This window comes from Camellia sinensis, chromosome 15 (assembly GCF_055761805.1).
Source record: "Camellia sinensis isolate YWXY chromosome 15, ASM5576180v1, whole genome shotgun sequence".
Lineage (NCBI taxonomy): Eukaryota > Viridiplantae > Streptophyta > Magnoliopsida > Ericales > Theaceae > Camellia > Camellia sinensis.
In genome coordinates, this window is record NC_138975.1 from 6,096,446 (window position 1) to 6,119,002 (window position 22,557).

General features: G+C 33.2%; 1 protein-coding gene across 1 annotated transcript; it reads left to right on the plus strand.

Moving 5' to 3' along the window:
• The first annotated feature begins 4,292 nt into the window (after positions 1-4,292).
• Positions 4,293-12,586, plus strand: LOC114290778 (vacuolar-processing enzyme). Its single transcript, XM_082909211.1, has 11 exons — positions 4,293-4,327; positions 5,011-5,111; positions 9,256-9,574; positions 9,672-9,836; positions 9,930-10,086; positions 10,292-10,377; positions 10,475-10,674; positions 11,051-11,099; positions 11,333-11,542; positions 11,858-12,064; positions 12,245-12,586. The coding sequence occupies exons 3-11, from the start codon at positions 9,383-9,385 to the stop codon at positions 12,416-12,418; spliced, it is 1,440 nt and encodes a 479-aa protein (XP_082765337.1). The 5' UTR covers positions 4,293-4,327; positions 5,011-5,111; positions 9,256-9,382; the 3' UTR covers positions 12,419-12,586.
• Positions 12,587-22,557: the final 9,971 nt, after the last annotated feature.

Consider the following 22,557-nt stretch of genomic DNA (forward strand, 5'->3'; position numbering starts at 1 on the left):
TACAAGTTACAAATGTGATAATCCACAGTATATGCTTGCATGAGACACTCGCAGTTAATACTCATGCTCGATTGCACCGAGTACATTTTACAACAAGGGTTGAGGGGGGGGGAATGGAAGGAGTAGGTGGTTTCACCAGATACATTTTGGAACAAGGGTTGAGAGGGGAGGGGGGGAATGGAAGGAGTTGGTGGTGGTGGTGGTGGAGGAGATGGTGGTGCTGGTTTGTATAATGTTAAATAAAAATATTGTATGATTTTTCTTAGTTGTTTATTGTAAATATATATATATATATATATATTTATAATTAAAATGATCAAATGATATATTGACAATAAAATAATTTTATTCTCACATTATTTGAGTGTGTGAACAAAAACAATATATGACTAGGTTTATAACAGTGACTCTCATTTGAAAAAAAATTAAAATTAAAATTATTGAGATTATATTATTTTTCACTAACTAAAAATGAAGAAATTACTTGTTAATGTAAAGGTAAAAAAATATTTTCAAATCAATGGCATGCTCTATAGACGTGTAATATTCCAAATTTTTCATAATTTTATAATTAAATTTTAAAGAAATCACTGACAAGCAAATTTTTCATTAAAAAATCATTTTGCTAACAAGTATCTTAGAACACAAGTAAAAGATAAAAAACATTAAAATTAATCTACGATCTCTCTTTCTATTTTGTAATGTAAAAAATTCACAATATTATTTTATTATATTTAATGTCTTCAACCCCACACTCATATATACGATAGAAAAATTTTCAAATCAATCCCACCTCTCTCCCCGATCTCATCACTTCACCTCCACCGCAGTTGCCGGCTCCTCCACTATTGCTGCCACTACTGCCAGTGCCTCTCCCTTTATATCAACTTCGCAGATCGACGGATCTGCCGCCATCATCACCCTCACTTAAGGAGGGGGCTGTTACGACTCTCCGTTTTCAATGGTTCCAGCGTTAAAGATTTTAGAGATTCAGGGTTAATCATACAGAGAGGAAATTCATAGCCATTGGGATCAGAAAATGCTGCGACACCACCAGAGTCGCAGACTGGTTCGAATTTGCCAAACTCAATAACGCTGATCAATATTCAGAGGGCTTGTCTGATGAAGATTGCATTGGCGAATTGGTCCAAAGCTGGAGGCGGAGAGAGGCTGAAGAAGCCTTTCAGTCCGGATTTGGTAAAAGAGATTTACGACACGGAGTTGCTGGTCAATGAGGGTCGGAAGCCTGTGCCGCTGCAAAGGGTGATGATTCTGGAGGTGAGTTAGTACTTGGAGAATTACCTGTGGCCCAAATTCGATGGAGAGAATGTGACTTTTGAGCATGTCATGTCAATGATACCCATGATCAAAGGGAAAATTTGATAATTCAAGTAGTCTGAATTGGGCTATTGCTTGGTTACTGATAAGTTTTGAGGATAATGGGAAATAAATTATTGGGTTTTACATTCTATCTAGGCCACTGCAGGTCTGAGGCAATTGCAAGGCAATGCACCCGATCAAATTTGAATTTTTTTTGATTTATAAATGAATCGAGAGAAATTTGAAAACTCAAAAAAAATTGATCAAAATAAACTCAAAAGAAAATTGTTCAAAATAAACCCAAAAAAAATTTGAATTTTCTCTGTGTTTGAGTGAATTTCCTCTTTGTCTTAAGTAGTTTATTCATACTTGTGGCTTTAAATTTTTACATTCCAAAGGTCAGGGATTTTTTGAAGGATAACGAGCACCTTGAAATCTAAGGTTGATTGGGTTACGGTATTGGATTGGGCTTAGGAAGGTGCTTAAATGAACCTAGAGAAATTTGAAAACCTAAAAAAAATTAGTCAAAATGAACCCAGAGAAATTTGAATTTTCTCTAGATTTGAGTGAATTTCTCTGGGGTGAAGAGGGGAATTTCTCTGGTTTTAGAGAATTTCTCGGGGTTGAAGTGAGAATTTCTCTTGTGAGATTTTCTCTGTGAAGTTGAATTTTCTCTGGATCAATTTAAGGGACCTTAGGCATTATTAAAATATTGAATGTCCTTTATGTTATAAAATCTTAATAACAGGGATCTTAAAAAAAAATCTCATTTTTCTTAGTTCTTTATTGTAAATATATATATATATATATATATATTTATAATTAAAATGATCAAATGATATATTGACAATAAAATAATTTTATTCTCACATTATTTGAGTGTGTGAACAAAAACAATATATGACTAAGTTTATAACAGCGACTCTCATTTAAAAAAAAATTAAAATTAAAATTATTGAGATTATATTATTTTTCACTAATTAAAAATGAAGAAATTACTTGTTAATGTGAGAGTAAAAAAATATTTTCAAATCAATGGCATGCTCTATAAACGTGTAATATTCTAAATTTTTCATAATTTTATAATTAAATTTTAAAGGAATCACTGGCAAGCAAATTTTTTATTAAAAAATCATTTTGCTAACAAGTATCTTAGAACACAAGAAAAAGATAAAAGGCATTTTTTCAATACTTTTTTTCTTACTTTTCCAATATTAATAAGTACCCCATGGCACTGGGTAGCATTTACCTTGAAAATTATGTTCTTGATTTGTGTCCTTTCTCCATCATTTACCTTTTTATTTTATTAAATTCAAGTAAAAAAAATTTTCGATATCGCGCATTCTAAAGGAATAATTTGAGATTTCATCAAATTAGTGATCAATCGAAAAGACAAGTGGGGATATTCGACCGGTTGACCGGTCAATGTAAATATTTGTTTTAACTATAAGAAATTTTGTAAGGAGGTAATCGATTAAAGAGATAACTGGCCGAACATCTGACCAGTCGTTTAGTACTTATGCATCACTAGTAAAGCTAATAATTATTTATAATAATTTGATGAAAGATTTTAATATTTTCAATTTAATAAAAAATTTAAAATATTTTTAATTTGATACTAATTTAATAATAATAACGTTGAAACACTAATTTTATACGTTTTTTATTTTGATAAAACGTAAGAGGAAGCTTTGAAGACGCGGTAAGGAATTGGGATTTTTAGATTTATTTAATTTTTCACATAACAACTGCCGCGCTTGTGGGCCGATAATATGAATTCTTTTAAATAATAATAATGAACATGAGAACGCAGCGCTCTGAAATTTGGAGGGGCTTCTCGGATCGAATGGAATGGAATGGAATGGAATGGAATGGGGAATCATAGTTTTCATTCGTTAACTTCTGGTTTCGATTTCGATTTCGATTTCATTTGGGAATACTACATAGTAAGTAGTTCTATTGCTCCAACTTTAATTTACTCTCCCCTGCTCTCTCTCTCTCTCTCTCTCTCTATATATATATATATATATGAAATCCACTCATATATATTTTTGTATAATTTTGATATTTGTCTTTGATAATCTTAATGTTGTCTCGGATTCTCTGTCTGTCATCTTATATTTCCATTCTCACAAAATCACACACACACACACAGTCTCTCTCTCTCTCTCTCTCTCTCTCTCTCTCTCTCTCTCTCTCTCTCTTACATTTCGGTGTGTATAATAATTAGTTTTAGTGACATTTTCAAAAAGTTAAATCAACAAATTTAACATCTTTCTTTTCGTTGGTTTTGCAACAAATTTAAGAACACCTGTCAGTTATCCAAATAGAAAATTTCTATCTTTACTCTAAAGTTCCCAGGCAGGAGTATTTAATCATCATTTACAGATATTAGTCAAAACTATGGAGGATATTATTGTTAATATTTAGTATAGTAGGGATAATTGTGTTTTAAGCCTCCTATACAAATTTTATAGTCCTACAGGTGTACATGTATACACACTTGGATATTGATTATGTGGACATTGATTCTGGATTTTGTGGCGTCAAAAAAAGATAAAATAAAATTGCACTACACACATGAGAATCTTTTTGGTGCAACCCCAACACCAAACCAAACCCAAGAGACGCTTGCACCTCGTGAAAATGAATTTTGTTTCCCATTGTGCCACTGGTTAAAGTTTAATCAGTTGCAAATTGCAATGTTATGACTTCTAAAGTCAAGAGAGACAGACAGAGAGACGGAGAGAGAACATAAACACTGCGAATTGATGCTGCTCAATTTTGAAGTGACTACTCTTACTCTTATTCTTATTTATTCTCTCACTGGTTATAGGATTGAAGTTGTTGCTAACCGATTCTGTGGGCTTTTCGACAGATTGTGATCGTGATCGTGGACTTGTGTCACAATGGGGACTGTGATTAGTAAAACTGCAAATGGCATTGGAACTCTTTTAGGAAATGCCTTTGTAGCTCCATTAAAAGCTGTTTTTGGAGGATCTTGCGAGTAAGGATGTTTTTTTTCCCTTAAGTTTTACTTCTATTGCTCTCCTTGACTAATGCCAAATATAATTCTCATTAGCATAATTAAGTGGCCAGTTAAAGATGTCAACACAATACAAACTCCATTGTGTGTGTATATTAGCTTATTTATTCCATCCATATGTGGTTAAGATGAATGCAATTAATCCTGATTATAATGGCAAAACTAATTAACCATAAATCATATTCCCTTTTGTTTGAATACTAATCAACTACAAAATCCAGAATTTTCGGGTTAGTGAGCCGCATCTTATACATGTTTAAATTGTTCTTCATATGCTTGCACTACAATGGCTTTAGATCACCACAAGTGGTGAATACGAAGAAGGTTTTCCCAGATTCTTGTGAGAATTGCATGAGAAATTTCCCTGCTGTTCACCTTTAATTGATCCCATGTTGGACCATATTACTTTTTAGTCCAATATTGATCTAATAAATTCATGTACAACCAAGTCACTTCCAGGACTGTGGGGGTTGACAGCTACTTTAATTAATCGTGATTTTCTGATGAAACTCATCTACATCTGAATAAGATCCTAATGTTTTACCTACCAAACCATAATTTCCAAGGTTCATTTGAACATATACGGACCTATTATATTGACTGAAATTCAGAAATTGCTTTGACCAATCAATTCAATTCTGCAGGGGTGTTTGTTCAGGAACATGGGATATAACTTGTTTTATCGAGCATATGTGCATCTCCAATCTGGTGAAACTGTTAATGGTTTTGGGGCTTTGTTACATAAGTAAGTTTTTCTTTGATCTTCTTCTTCTTCTTCTTCTTCTTCTTCTTCTTCTTCTTTTTTCTTTTCCCTCTGATAGTAATTTAATTGTTGAAATTGTGCTCCAGTCATGATGCTGCTGGTTTAACGTGTGGTTATCTTAAATTTTCTTCTTATCAAAATTTTAATGTAAAAGGGTTTATTTTTTGTGAGTGCTGACCCAATTTATCTTTGTTCAATACTTTTCCCCATGTTTCTCTTCCAAAGCCATTACCAATGTGGTTATTTTGGTTTGGCTCATTCAAGAAACTTAGTTGATTTGTGGATTCTAAATTAGTTTTTTAACTAGTGTACATTTGTTTGATTGTTAATGATTGATTACTTATTTATTCTTTGTGCCCAGCTTTAATGTTCTTCTATCTAATGTTCGAGCTGGGGATATGCCAATGCATAGGAAGAAGCCTTTGCAGGATGTGTTGGGCTGCATGTGAGACATACTGGTTCGCATTGGAAGATTTCACCTGTTTTCTTTGTCATAAGTTAAAGAATGTCAAGCGGGTAAACCGTCAAAGCCGGCACCGGTGCTGGCGCCGCTTTCGTGATGTTGAGTTAGGGTGTTCTTCCAGTGAAGAGAATACATCTCTAGGTGTTGATCGAAGTGTCATTAGAAGGAGGAAGCTAATTAGGAAGAGAAAGGATAGACCGGGGAGCACTTTCTACCCTTTAAGACAGGTTCCTAAAAATAGATATGGTAGTCACAATCACCACCACCACCACCACCACCACCATCACTTAAGGTTGAAGACCAGAGAAGTGTCTGTTCATGTTAAGGGCAGGTCTCAAGGAGCAAAGTACTCAAGACAGCTTCAAATGAGGAAGCTGAGTAATATTCGAAGAGAAGCAGTATTGTTCAAGAAGAGAAGGTTCAGGTGATGATCATAATATAGCAGTAGTTATATGGCCTTGTGTGTATGGAGTCTATGGACTGCAGGTGTTATTGTCTGAGATGTGAGGAATGGATTGGTAAAAGAGGACATAACATATTTGATTGTACCTCTATTTAGGGTGTATATGAATGTTTCTATTAAAAGCGGAATGCAAATCTCAGGATTCAATTGTAACAATAGCTTGTAACTAGAAGATTTCTTGATATCATGTACCACTAGATGATGTTTAAATCTTTCCATTTAGTCATTTGTTCAAGTTTGTGTTGGTCAATGTGGTAAAGTTTTTATTGACAATCTTGCCATTTGTTGAAGAGCGGCTCCCAGTGATCTGTGATTTTTTTTTTGTTTTTTCAAAAAAAAAAAAAAGGAGGGGGGGGGGGGGGGGAGCCTATTAATGACATAATTATCTGTAGTTTTTGTCATTATCTTTCTCATACCCAAGATCAAATCCAAACCATCCATTCTGCCCTGGCTTCCTCGTCATCGTTTCAGAGAACTTACAAGAGAGAGTAAGATTCTTTTTAAAAAAATTAGCCTAATAATGACATAATTATCTGTAGTTTTTGTCCTTTTCTTTCTCATACCCAAGATTAAATCCAAACCGTCCATTCTGCACTAATTCTCTATAAAGAAGCTTGCCCTTGTTCATTTTATAGCACTTACAAGAGAGTGCGAGATTAAAGCCTCTGGGTATAGAGGTCATGTGAGATATTGAGTTTGCATTGGTGTTTGTATTCTGGCTTTATCAAGGTTTGGTTCCTCTTGTATGCCATGAAGGCCTTTGGGTAACTACTTTACTTCTTCACAAGATGGTTAGGATGTTTTCTCCCATGTTCTCATTTAGAAAGTTTATTTTTTGTTCTTCCTCTTCTTTATTGCATATGCATTAAATGTCCTGTATTTGAGTTCATGCTACTCTAACTCGGTCAAAATACTAAATTTCTTTTCTTATGACAATTTTTAGTTCTTTTTGTCTTGGACAATAATTTTGTCAAATGTTCACAATAAAATTGCCAATAAATAAAGTGGATAGAAATGTTGGAGTTGTCGTATTTTGGATCATTTATGACCCTTTTGAGGAAAAAAGTGAAGAATAGTATTTAATCATGATGCATCCACAAAGCAATGTGAAAAAAAAAAAAAAAAAAAAAAAAACAGAGGATTATGGTATTAATCTATAGATAAACGATCGAAAAGGTAATTTGGGTGGTTCCTTTCTGGCTATCTTGTATAGTTGGTTGTTGGGTTGGGTGACTCCCAACTATGACCTTTTTTTTGGATTTTGTAGAGTTGATGCAAGTGTACATGGGCTGCTTCCCTTTGATGCTTCTATTGATACTTATTCTTACTTAGCAACAGAGAGAAAAAATTAAATGGCTTTGAGTGTGTGCCTGAGGGATAGAAAGAGTAATTTAAGACTGCCTTAATGGGTTAGGTCTCATTTAAATATAAAATTTGAAATTGACTAGGAGTGGAGAGAGTAGTTATGATGGCTTTAATGAGTTTTAAGTGTCATCAAGTTATGTAGTTTGGAATTTAGTGAGAGAGATTTGCTACAAACACAAAAATGATGCACATATTGGGTCACATACAAGATACAAAGGGTGGGTCCCACATGCGGGTCCCACACAAGTGAGACCCACCCTTTGTGTCTTGTTTGGACCCATTCTGTGCACCATTTCTGTGCACTTAGTTTTTCTCTTACTGAGATGAATAAGATTTTTCTTTAATGACAGCAAGTGTGGTAGCTCAAGTCCTGTGTAACAGTTTTTGGACACACAAGTCCCATTTTCGAATGCAATTGGCGTTCCTACCCTTTTGATGGATCACATCAATTTGCAAGTCGAATGATGATCAGTTAATAAACTCATAAGCAATATGTAACAAAATCAAACCAAATATTGAAATCAAAACATCTCAAAATTGAGAAGGTCGGATTTGAGATCTGAAGATCTGGTCTGTAGGTAAGAACTGAGAATGTTCTCAATTTTAGAACTGTGAATGATTTCAGTTTATAATTATCAAAACTAAGAAATTTCTCAATTTTTTTAGTATTAACTGAGAATATTATCAGTTTTGAGAAATTTCTCAATTTTTTTCATGGTTAAAATCGAAAATATTATCAATCTACTCTTACTCTCTCTCTCTTACCTTCACCTTCTCCTCCTTCCACATTTTCGAGATTTGGAAATCTCCAAATCTCGTTCGAGATAGGCATGACAGGGTCACGACGGTGAGAGACGGTGATGGCGACGGTGAGAGACGGTGATGGCGACGGTGAGCAGGGGGGGACCGCGACAGCGAAAAGTGATGGGCGATGACATGGTTGGATTGTAGCAGGGGGTGAAGTGCAAGAGGGGCGAGAAGGCAGAAGGGGCGACTGAGGGAGGTTGCCGTTGGAGGAAGGAGATCGCTGGTGGGGTTTAGCGCCAAGGTTGCCGGTGGTAGTTTAGTGGTGGTGGCTGAAGAGGGCATGAGAGAGAGAGAGAGAGAGAGGAACAAAATGCTTTGTGTTTTTTAATTTGTAAGGGTAGATTGGTCATATAAAATTAACATAAGTTTTGTGAATAGGACCTAAGCTACCATTAATTGTCAAAATAGGGCTTGACTGTACATTACCCTGGTTTAATTAGGTGGCGGTTAGAATTTACTGAGATGAATAAGATTTTTGTTCAATTAGGTGGTGGTTAGAATTTACTGAGAAAGAGGTATGCCGCATAGACACTCTATGTGGAGGATAGTTAAATAAGTATGTGTGTATGACAAGTTAAGCCATAAGATTCATGGATTTACTGATTAGGCCCTTTTTTGGCTTCTTTTCTTTAATGAATTATTTGTTCACATGAGAGTGAATTCTATATTTTGCAAACCATTTATCACTAAAGTTTCCTTATTAGTTATGAACAGATTACAATTGTTTCCTAAATAGGTTTGTCCTACTGTTACATAATGGTTTGTTTGGAGTAAAGTCTTCCACATGGTTTTCTGGATAAAATACAATTATTATTTATCTGAGCATGTTTGTGGAGGCTTGTGGTGGTTGATAGGTGGACAGCATAGAAGATGTAGTCAGATTTGTCACAAAATAACTTGCTAACTTTGTATTTGTCTGTTGTTTTCTTATTATTTTTCCATATGGGTAGATAGATGAAATGCATGCCAACCCAAATTATAATCCTATGACTCATTTGCCAATTTTGATAATGAAACTAAACTCGCAGGTTTTGGTGACTTTGGTGACGTAGTTTTCAAGTTTTGTGGTGATCTGTGACCATTACCAACCAACAAAATCTCCCTTTATCAATAAGCTCTTCAGCCCACAGGCATTCCTTGCTTGTTGAAATTACAATGACTAGTTGCAGTCTTGGTGTACTTCTCTTTCTTGTACTCTTAAGCTTTTCTCTTGAGAGTCAGCAGCTTCATGGGCATTCATTCAAGTTATCATCAGAGGAAACAGGATCTCATCATGTTGGTATGAAGGGAACTAGATGGGCAGTTTTGGTTGCAGGCTCAAATGGTTACGAGAATTATAGGCATCAGGTGACATTTAGCACCCATTCTTTTATACTGTTTTTAAATTTGTTTGAATGAATTGGTAGATTTATAAGTAATAGTGACTTCTTTGAGTTTCTTTTAGGCTGATGTATGTCATGCCTATCAATTACTGAGGAAAGGTGGATTGAAAGATGAAAATATCATTGTTTTCATGTACGACGACATTGCATTCAATGTACAGAACCCTAGGCCTGGTATCATCATAAATAGGCCACAAGGTGAAGATGTTTATGAAGGAGTACCCAAGGTCCTTCTGTTTCTCGATCTTGAATCTTAGCTTCTGAATATATCTATGAAATTTTACTTCATATTCTTATTGTGTAAAATTTTATTCTTGTAGGATTATACTGGACATAATGCAAATGTCCATAACCTTTATGCTGTTATACTTGCGAACAAAACTGCTCTTACAGGAGGTAGTGGCAAGGTTTTGGATAGTGGTCCAGAGGATCATATTTTCATATATTATACTGATCATGGCAGTCCCGGGGTGCTTGGTTAGTAGCTCAATAATTTCTGTGAATTTGAATTAATGTTCATGATCTTGCAATATTACACAGTATGCCAAGGACTCTAAATGGATTTTCAACTTATTTGAAGTACAAAAAAACTAGTAATGTTTGACAGACATCATTTTAAAGATACATTAGAACTATTCATCAAAGCTAAACTAGTGGTTTTGATGGTGTTATTTTTAATCAGCGATGCCTTATGATGATTATGTTTATGCTAATGATCTCATTGATGTATTGAAGAAAAAGCACGAGTCCAATACCTTCAAAAGCATGGTACATCATTCTTGCACTGTTATTAATTAACAGTATAGCTTACATAACTTTTGGAGAGAGCTCTTACTTGGTAATGTGTTTATTTATGAAACCTTAGGTATTCTATCTTGAAGCCTGTGAATCTGGGAGCATGTTTGAGGGCCTTCTTCCTGAAGGATTAAACATATATGCAACCACAGCAGCCAATGCAGTAGAGAGCAGTTTTGTAACTTATTGTCCCGATGACTATCCTTATGTTGCCCCAGAATATGACACTTGCTTAGGTGACTTGTATAGTGTTTCTTGGATGGAAGACAGGTACGGTAATTTTGAATATAGCCTCTTATGTTGTGTTTGGTTCACTAGAATGAAAATGGAATGGAATGCAATGCTCATTCTTTTGCCTTCCAATGGAATGACCATTCACTTACAATGGTGAATGATGATTCCATTTGCAATGTATTTTTCATTATTTTTTTAGTACACAAAACGTGAGAATGATAGTGGCATGCTCATTATACTTTATATTAATGAACCAAACACTACCTCAGAATTATTGTTTTGGATGCAAAGAAACTGAGGCTCCTGGAAACCAACTTTTCTTTCTTTAACGTTTCACTTTTGATCCTGAAAGTGTTTCACAACTAATTCCTTTGCTTTCTGCTTATTATTCTGTATTTCATTATTTGGGCAGTGACAAGCATGATTTGCGTACTGAAACTCTGGAGCAACAATATGAAGTGGTAAAATGTCGAAGTTCTCATTGTATTGGAATTTTTTTGGAAGTTGAAAACAAACTAAATTATAAAGGAGAGAACTTTTGAAGTGTGTATGAAACTGAGTGGATATTCCAATGTATCATGAAGTATAGGAAACAAACCATTTACATAGTGAACTGGGCAGCAATCCTTGATATCCTTTAATATTTTGAATGGACTCCACCGGTCCAAATGATTTATCATAATTGCATTCACAGGTGAGGAGGAGGACATCAAATGAGTATCCAGAAAACGGCTCCCATGTCATGCAGTATGGAAATTTGAGCCTTAGAAAGAAGTCTCTGTACGATTATTTGGGTACAAATCCTGCAAATGAGAACTATACTTATATGAGACACGATTCCTCGACATCAATTTCAAAGCCTGTTAGCCAAAATGACGCTGACCTCCTTCATTTTTGGCACAAGGTCTCTTGTATTTTAATTATTTGTTTTATTATTTTAATATTTCATTAAGCTGAAAATTCCTGGTTATACCAAACTTAGGTTTACAACTTCTTTGGAACTTGTTATCTGCATAAAAATTATTAAACTTTTGTTCTTTTAGTTTTTGGAAAATCATAATCACACCTCACTTTTAGCCTCTCACACTCTTTCTAGTGAGAGACTGAAAGACCCAAAAAAAAAATATATAGGGTGTAAAAGGTTAAAAGTGGAGTATATGTGTCATTTCCCTATTTTTTTGTCTGTTCGATTCATAACAAATTATATTTATTTCTCCAGTTCCGCAAAGCTCCTAAAGGCTCTGAAAAGAAACTTGAGGCTCAGAAGCAATTAATTGATGAGTTAAATCAAAGGTTGCACATAGACCATATTATGATGTTTATTGCGAAGCTTCTGTTCGAATCTGAAAATGGGCTGCTGATGCTGGAAACTGTTAGACCTGCAGGACAACCTCTTGTAGATGACTGGAACTGCTTGAAGACACTTGTGAGTTTTACTAATCTATTTCATGCTTTTGTATGTAAATGTTTATCCTATCAATAACATTGCAAAAAAAAAAAAAAAAAAAAAAAAAAAAAAGAAGAAGAAAGAAAGAAAGAAAGAAAAAAACCTAAATCTAACAACAACAACAATGAAGTGATTTGGTTTCAACTCTGTTTCATGCAGGTGAGGACTTATGAGGAACATTGTGGATCTCTGTCAAGGTATGGAATGACGTACATGCGTGCCATTGCTAACATGTGCAATGCTGGGGTGAAGATGGAGCAGATGGCCATGGCATCAGCTCAAGCTTGCATGGGGACCACACTGATTCATGCAGCTCCCTCTACAATGAATTAAATTAAGAGTCCTAGTACATCACCTATATCTCTTTAATGTTCTTTGAACAGTCTCTGTGCATAAAAAATGAATTGTGAAAGCTATTTGCTTAGCTGTTTGATGATTTCTACCATGGATGAAGCTTTGATTTATGAATATTATTATCAGCTTAAATAAGCAGCTTGTTCAGATTTGGTTGGTGTGAATGTTAGAATTGGTGAACACTTTGCAGGTTGAGGAGTTGCCATTAAATTGTTACGCCTACGGCTACGTCAATGTCACAATTGAGTTAATTATTTGTAGATTATTAAAAAAATTATTATTAATGTCATAGTTTTGTAAATGAGTGTGTAATTTGTACGTCACTTATCACAAATTACACATATTAGAGTGTATAGATTCTGAATACATATACACATTATATATATATAATTATACTAAGACACTTGTCAAATATTAATGAATATCACCCTACCTCTCATCTATGAATCCCAATACATATTAACACCCTCAACTAGTTGTCCAGTTCCTATTATTTCATTCTCATCTTCAAATTGTGTTTACCTAGGAGTTATACCTTGATTGGGATCTGGCCTGCACCACAACCTCATCCAATGACCTTCTGTCATGTGACACTTCAATTCAAGATCATGCTATGTGGTTGACGTCCTAGACCCACGTGGCCCTACTTACAGATATGTTTTCACAATTTTTATCTTCTAAATTTCTATGAACATTTAAACAAATGAGCAATATTATTGTGAGTCATTTACCCTTTGTTTTCTCGTAAATATACTATTTTGAGGTTTCCCTATGACCTAGAATATCAAAAAATTAAAAAATGCAAGATAAAAGAATAAAGCATAGAAAATAAAAGTAATATTCAACATACAAAATCGTATGTACTTTTTTTCAAATAAATATATATTAATAACAAAGTCAAATTAAGACAACAATTCTTGCAGGTACTCGTGTGAAAAATTAATCAATGATTGAGATTTTGCGATTCTTACCAATAAAAAAACAAGAATGAAAGAAAAATAAATTAAAAGAGAAAGAGTACAAATATGTTATCATAACATAAAGGAGATGAAGAATAATAACCAAATTAAACCAAACCAAACCAAACCAAACCTTAACTTCTATCAAATAAGGTCAACAGGAGATGAAGAATAATAAAGGAAATCAAGCGAACATGTGAAAAAATAATAATTTTATAGAAAAACAAAAGAAATTAATTTTTATTATGTAAATTAAATTTGAGAGATTTGAGAGAAGAAGACAGAAAAAAGAGAAGAATTAAAGAAAATAAAAACTCACATGACATGACACACTAAGGTAGCATTTGGTTTAATTTTAGAATCATGATTCCAATCAAAAAATTTCAAAACTCAAAACTCTATTTTTAAAACCAAAAAAAAAAAAATTAAAAAATATATATTCTTTAAAATTATTTTTTATTTTTCTCAGAATTTTTTTTTTATTTTTGAAGAAAAATATTATTTATTTATTTTTATTTTTTTGAAAAAAATATTTTGTTATTTTTTTTAAGTATTGGCCAAATAAATTGTTATGATTTAGACATATATCAACAATCCAATTTTTTTTTGAATTTAGAAAAAAAAAATTTAAAACTTAAATATTTAAAAAAATTAAAATATTTAAGAAATAAAATAAAATATTTAAAATAAAATTATATATTTAAAATAAAAAATTAAATTTTTGAAAAATTTTAAATATTTAAAAAATACAGTGCATAGATGTAATAAATACAACGCACATAAAAAAGAATAAATAAATATTTACAATAAAAAAATATTTACCCTAAAAATATTAATTTAAGTATTTTTTAAATATTTAAAAAAAAAACCAAAACAATTTCAAAGTACAACTCAAAATTAAAAAAAAAAAATATTCAAAACTCATAACCCAATAAGTTTTTTCTTTTCTAAACTCATTTTAAAATTTTATCTTTCAAAATATAACTCCACATTCAAGCCATGATTTTAAAACTAAATCAAACAAAAATTTTGTGAGTTATGTAAAGAGTCAATAACAAGTAGATAGGTAAAAAAAATTAAAAATATAAAAGATAATTTGTGAATACATTGATGACCTGTGGCAACTGTTTAGATAGTCACATTGCAAATTTTAGAGCATATTAATGAGAGGCGCAATTTTATTTATTTATATTTATATGATGGTTAATTACTGTCATATCATATGATTATTTGACGATGTCAGCAATATTCATCAACAAAATTCTATTTACACACCACATTTATCTCCTTTCATTTTGAGAATTTTTTTTTTCAATTTTACTTATATGTGAAATTACCTTTAAGGACAAAAGATAAAGATTAAATAGATTTGATTATCTCTTTACATCCATTATATTTCAATCTCTATTTCTTTTCTTTCTTTCTCATTTCTTCTTTTCTACGATACATCTACTTTCAAAAAGTAAAAATCACAGTGTTTTGATCATAAAATAAAGTAATGGACGAATAAATAATGATGAATGACTAGCAAAAAATTAAAATGGTGAGTTTTTTCCTTTGTTTTTTATATTTTCGTTTCGTTTTTTAAGAGGGTTGTTCGTTTTTTGTTCAGTATACCAGAACCGAACAAAATTAAATAGTCCAGAATCACACTGTCCAACAAAACTACATATCCGATAACCCATTGCAGAACAAAAAAGATTTGTTTAGTAACCTACAAAAACTATATCAGATAACCCACTGTTGAACAAAAAAGATTTGTTCAGTAACTTACCGTCGAACAAAAAGTACATGTCCGGTAACTCACTACTAATCATTTCCAATTTCATTTTTCTAACATTTTTATTTTTATTTTTTTTGCTTTGAATGATTATGCTTATATTAATTGTAGTAAAACTAATAGTGCATTGTTAATAGACTACAATCATGAATTCATTACAAACGAGTAGGGGTATGCGTGGTGCGATTCGGGAGATTTGAGAGTAAAATTATATATCGAATAGCGGATTAGCGGATTGGCAAATTGCAATTTGAGCAATTTTGGACAGATTGGCGGATTGAAAAATATTATAATCAATTATTAAGTATTTGCATAATATATTTACATAATATTATTTATTTATATATATATAACCCAAACAAATTTTACATAATACTTTTCATATATATAACTATTAATTTGTAATAAATTTCACATATTAAATTTCTTTTGCACTTATTTTTACTTTGATATTTCATTATAGGTTAAAAAATATATATGTATTAACTATAGCGGAGCGGAGCGATTCGATTTCAAAGGCGGTTTATAAATTTTAAAGTTTAAACCGTGATTAGCAAATAGAGTGGTGCAGATTGATGCGAATTAGTGTGATTTTAGCAGATTTGGTGATATTTTGCACAACTCTATAGACGAAGTTTGTTAGATTTATTTGCTTCCTGATCATCCAGTACCTCCAAAAGTAAGTAATTGGATTCGTTTTCATCACTCATGTGCTAATGGATAGGAGAAAGCATATACTACCCGTATTGATAAACTTCGTACACTTGTCAACCTGATATAGTAACTACTGAAACTATTAACATAGATAAATTGTAATAATATCTCAGTGTATTTTTATATACATTTGTATTAATAAATTTGAAAATATTTGTATTGACAAATTTTATGAATGTTTTTGTACACTTCATTTTTTATGGATGCTTGATGTTTTAAGGAAAGTGAATCTGTAAACATGCGGCAATCGATGGCTAGACAAATCTAATTTGTTCGGTAATATAACACCGGAATAGTTCAAATTGTTGGGCAATGTACAACCAAACAGGCCCAGGATAAATTTAGAAAAAAAAAAATGATGTTTTGAGGAAAGTGAATCTGTAAATGTACGACAACAAATGGCTAAACAAATATAATTTGTTCGGTAACATAACATCGAAGTAATTCAAAAGGAATAGGTGTGATAAGAAAAATCTATAAGAGTTTTGAAAATGATTAATTTTGGAATTATAAATGGTGTAATGAGAATTTTAATTATTTCTTAAAGGTGTAATGAGAAAATAGGTGTAAATAGGTAAAATTGTGGTGTAAGTAGAATTTCCCTATTTCATTAAAGTTCATAACGGTCGCCTAACAAAAAAAATAGTGGAATACTATGCAATTTACAGAAATAATAGGATAAATTATAAAGTGGCTGTTATTAACACCTACCTTATCTCTTTGGACACTCTAGTTTTCACCCATTTTTTTAATTATAATTATACCCTGAAATACAATTATATTAAAGGACAAATTTTAATAGAACACTCACCTACTAAATAAAGACCATTAGAATAATACTCTACAATATTATACACCCACCTCCAATCCCGCCAAACCATTCTGTTACCCAAAAAGCAACCTAAGAGGAGGGGTGAATTAGGTTTCTACAAATTAAAATTAATAACACTCCAATAAAATTAGCTACTAGTACAACATATTATTAACAAGCACAATGATGAACTTAGCAGTAAATGATCAAGCAAAATAACAATGAAGTATAACTAACATACATGATAAATCAAATGATTAACATATGAATATTAGAAAGCTATAGCAGTAGTAGGAAAGTAAAGAGATTAGGGAAGATGAGACAAACAGATTTATAGTGGTTCGACTTCAACTAAGTCTACATCCACTCGTCAAGCTTCACTTAAAATTTTTCACTATCTTCTAGCTTCACAGGGGTGCTAGCAACCTCTTTACAAATGGAGCAATCCTCCACGGATTTTACACAAACTTCACAAGCCCAAACCCTTGCAAATCTTAGGTGATTCACAATCACTCTCAAGATTTCAAGAACATAATGTTTGCAATACTTTTACAAGATGAAATGGTATTTTTGCTTTCAAAGAAAGCTTACAATAAATATCTCTCAAAGATAGATATATAAAATGAAGCTTTAATTTTTCTGTAAATCTCACACACGAAAGATGAACTTAATGCTATAAGGCTCAGTGTATAATTTCTGAGAATAGATGTGAGTGATTATAAATCAAAGAATATTTTCAGATTTTTGTAACTTGTTTATATTATAGTCTTTAGTATATATAATGAAAATTATAACCGTTTATAACCGTTGTATTCATTTGAATTTATAATCGTTTATAGCTGTTGTAGTCATTTGAATTTATAGCCGTTGTACTTCCATCATTACCAATTTGAATATCTTCCACTCCATCATTACAAATTTGAATATCTTTCACTTGAACCTTTTGGACTTTTGAGCCTTTATAGTGGTTTATAGCCGTTATACTTTTATCATTACTAATTTGAATATCTTCCACTTGAACCTTTTGAACCTTTTGGCCTGCTGTTGTGCTAGGCTGTTTGAACCTTTATTTTGGGCTGTTTGAACTCCTGATTTAATCAAATATTAAATACATTCTAACAACATTTAGGATAAAGGTTTAGGTGAGAAATAATGGGACAAAATAAATTTTGATTCTATTTTTCTTTTTCAAATAAATTAAAATATAATTATCAAAATAAATTTTGGATTCTATTTTTCTCTTTCAAATAAATTAAAAAATAATTAAATAAATCATCAAAATAAATAAGTCTAACACATTTGACAATGGTTGAAGTGTCACAACCCACCCTGGTGCCTAGGGTTGGATTCGCAACTAGTTAAATTCTAAAATTTCTAAGATTAGTTCGAAGTAACTAAATAAATAATGCAGCAGAATGAAATAAAAGATGTACATAAATATCTGAAGCGTACATGGGAATTATTATTTATGTAACATAAGTCAGATAATAATTACAAATAAACATGAGAGAAAAAAAAGAAGAGTTTTAACAGCTATAAGCACATAGCAGCGTGATGAATATTATACTAAGAGTATAAAGGTATACAAATCACCATGAATAATTATTTAGGCTAAATAATAAATAGTTTGGTTCGAATAAATTATTTTAAATAACAGACATATAATACAAAAATCATATATGCAAAACAATCATAACCACGGTACATAACAGAAACAGAGGGTCAATAGATCCATGACAGGTAGAGGTTCACGAAGTGACTTGTAACGCCCTGAAAATAATATACTAAGTCAACAGTAAAAACTAATACAAAAGACATAAGTAGAGTATTAGGTTTCCATTAATCAGAGTCAATTTACAAAAGGGGCACATGTATTACACATTCATAAGCTCTACCCTGAATCTATAGCATATGGCACCAAATTAAATGATCTATGAAATAAATGCCCTACAGGCTTACATCTTTCCAAAATAGTTCTTGGTTACAACAAAAGCAAGCCTAGCTCAACACGATTTAAAGCCCTTGGCTATACAAAATAAATATAACAAAATAAAAGCTCTTACTCCCAATCCCTCCAAGCTACTACCTTAGCGGAGACATATCACCGGTACTTGAAAATGATTTTTCCCAATAGAGTGAGCCAAAACCCAGCAGAAATAATCTAACACAATATATAAACCTTAACAAGGTTATAAACATGATGCACATAGCTAATGCTCAAAGATAAAATTGTTTACAACTCTTCTTCCCAAATCCCTGTTATGTCAAGTATGATATCCCAATCCATTCTATATCAATTCGTTTCCTGTCATTTCATATCTTTTCAATTTGTGAGGCATACCCATTGTTATCCAAACAACCCAACTGAGATTACAACTCAGTGATTTTCTTACTACACAACCATTACACGCAAACACTTCAATTTGTCATTTTACGAAAATTTCGTCCGCGGGAATCGATACCTATGTATACATAATGTTTTCAGGACTTTCACCTTGGACGCACAAACCAATTTAATTTAATAGAGTCCATCCTCTTTCTTCTCCCAAACATGGAGTACTTCCCCTTTCTCCTCCCAAACATTATACATATACAATGTATTATACATATACAATGTATTAAACACAGTCATATTCAATGACAATCAATAAGAGATTAGTGTCATGACCCGAACCAGCCCACGTGGATTGAGGACATAACCGGCCAGTAATCATGAGATTACCAATGGCCTCAAACCAAACCAAATGTATGTTAACAGAGTTAATGGGGGCCAAACGGAAGCAGTTTAAAACTTTGTCCATAGAGTTGTGCTTACATGGCACATCATAACAAACCGTACGTATGCATATTAATAACTCACAGCAAAATATGTACTACACAAGGTTCTGTACATACAGGATCATATAAGTTTAAGTCAACCCAAGAAAACTGTATACAACATATTCAAAGACTTCGCCCACATGACCAAAATAAAACAGAATGACAAAAAGGCGAAGTCGGGTCTCGTGCGTGAGACGCAAGGGCTGACTCTTCAAAACCTTTGTTGTTCCTCACAGACTTCACTGGGGCTGGGTTTGGACTTTTCTTGGCTCACCTACAAACACATGAATGAGCGTGAGCGAAAGCCCAGTGAATAATATCGAGTAAAGAAGTTATGCAAACGGTATGTAGAACAATATGCTTCAAACGGCCTTGGGCCCAATTCATATTTTTATTTATGTCAAACTGGCCTTTGGCCCATTCATTTATTCATATCAAACTGGCCTTTGGCCCATTCATTTATTCATGTCAAAACGGCCTCTGGCCCATTCATTCATTCGTGTCAAAACGGCCTTTGGCTCATTCATTCATGTCAAAACGGCCTCTGGCCCATTCATTTATTCGTGTCAAAACGGCCTCTGGCCCATTCATTTATTCTTGTCAAAACGGCCTCTAGCCCATTCATTTATTCGTGTCAAAACGGCCTTTGGCTCATTCATTCATGCCAAAACAACCTCTGGCCCATCCATTCATTCTTGTCAAAACGACCTTTGGCCTATTCATTCATTCGTGTCAAAACGGCCTTTGGCCCATTCATTCATGTCAAAACGGCCTCTGGCCCATTCATTCATTCTTGTCAAAACGGCATTTGGCCCATTCATTCATGTTAAAACAGCCTCTGGCCCATTCATTCATGTCAAAACAGCCTCTGGCCCATCCATTCATTCTTGTCAAAACGGCCTCTGGCCCACTCATTCATTCGTGTCAAAACGACCTTTGGCCCATTCATTCATGTCAAAATGGCCTCTGGCCCATCCATTCATTCTTGTCAAAACGGCCTCTGGCCCATTCATTCATTCATGTCAAAACGGCCTTTGGCCCATTCATTCATGTCAAAACGGCCTCTGGCCCATTCATTTGGCATAGCAGCATTGTCCACCAATCGGATCAACGAGCTTATAAAACTTACATAGAAGTAAATAATTTGGACAACAACATATTTCAGATGTCTTTGTTAAAATATTACTCACAGTGATCGGTTGGTTGGTTTGCCCTGGAGTTCAACCCTACACATTCCATGAACACAGACGGGTCACAAACAATTCAATCCGTTCTTAAATCCACATATTCCTCTTTAGGCTTCATTCTTATCTCTTTAACTCTTTTATAAAGTTTAACGCATGCCTAAGAGTACTTAGAAGTGAAAAAGAACGGAAAACGAAACACAGAATGCACTTTCAAAATTTCAGAAAACAGGGTCCCCGCTCGAGCGTGGACTTCCCTGCTCGAGTGGACCCATGAGGTCTACAAAAGTACTGGATGCATCAAAATTACGCTCGAGCGTGAAGTCTGGTGCTCGAGCTGAGGGCCTGTCTACATAGCTCCCCGCTCGAGCGTGAACTTCCCCGCTCGAGCGTACATCTAAGTCTGCAAAAATACTGGGAGCCCAAATTTCATGCTCGAGCGGCGGTTTTCCCGCTCGGGCGGACATTAAAATTCTGAAAAATCCAGAACATGTTCTTGAGCTTCAATTTGATGTTCAAAGGTTCCAAATGCATGATTTTGGCTCAAACTTCACATATACATATCCTAACATGGTATAAACACCAAATTACAATACAATGAAGCTCAATTTCACAATTTAATCACATGCATGTCTCAAATTAACTCAAACTCATCACCAACACACTGGATTCAAACATGCATGCCTCAAACTCCCATGATTTGCACTTGCATGTAAAATATACACAATATCCTCAACGTAATTGGTGAAGAGATGATCAAATACATGGACTTAAACCAAAAAAACCCAACATGGATCATACACATTGTGCTCAAATATGGAAATTCATAGTAATTTCCTATATGCATGCATCTATTGACTTTAAATTCAACAAATACAACTCAATTTCCTTATAATCAAATTAATTCATGTTCTTGACCATTAATCAAACTTGAATTCACAATATTACCCATTAAACTCATGAATTCAAAATCAATTGCTTACCTAGAAGCCCAATCTTCCCAATCTACGGTTAATTCTTAAGTTTAACTTCAAGACTTCCAAGCTTCAAGACCAAAACATAGATTTTCTCCCCTCTCTCTCCCTAATTTGGGGTCTCACCCCCTCTAGAGAGCTAAATCAGCCAAGAGATGAAACAAGGAGAGGGATTGAATGTGTATTGCCCTTTTTATACAAGTCCCACTAAATCAATTTAATAATAATAAATAATTGGGCACTAATTCATCAATTAAATCATTTTAATTTGATCTGAATCAATTTTCAATCAAATTTCACCATAGGCTCTAAAAATTACGCTAATCACAATGGCGTAGTCAATTTCGGGTTTCGTGGCCGATAAGGCCTTCAATTTAATTTCCAAAGCAGATAATCAAACAGATATTCCTACGATGAACATATAGAAATTCAAAATCACATATTTTCACATAAATAGTACATATAAACATATCAAACACATGATCATATAATAAGGACCAATTAGCATAGTGCGGAACAGGATTATCACAATTAGTCTCAATTTACCTAATTCCCATGCAATTCCACAACCATCATGGCTATCCTCCACCGATAGCCCAAAACAGATATTTCTAAACAGATATACAATCTATAAACAAATAAAATTTTCAAATTTCCATAGGTGGGAGATGATACACATCTAATTTCATCACTTATATCAGCATCTATCTAATTTCATATTCTCGTTTTCAATTTCATTATTTATGCAAAATAATTGCTTAAACATTTTAGGACAAAATCCCATTTCCTTCCAAATCTCAATCTAACCATCAAATCATCTATTTTAACACAACACAAGTTCATATTCATTCCCATGATCATTTCCAAGTCATCCTT

What these genes read in the sequence shown, in the direction of transcription:
- LOC114290778 (XM_082909211.1), top strand. Translation starts at nt 9,383, where the DNA reads ATGACTAGTTGCAGTCTTGGTGTACTTCTCTTTCTTGTACTCTTAAGC. An exon ending in TTTATGAAGGAGTACCCAAG is followed by an intron (nt 9,837 to 9,929) that starts GTCCTTCTGTTT and finishes TTATTCTTGTAG; the next exon opens with GATTATACTGGACATAATGC. An exon ending in TGGCAGTCCCGGGGTGCTTG is followed by an intron (nt 10,087 to 10,291) that starts GTTAGTAGCTCA and finishes ATTTTTAATCAG; the next exon opens with CGATGCCTTATGATGATTAT.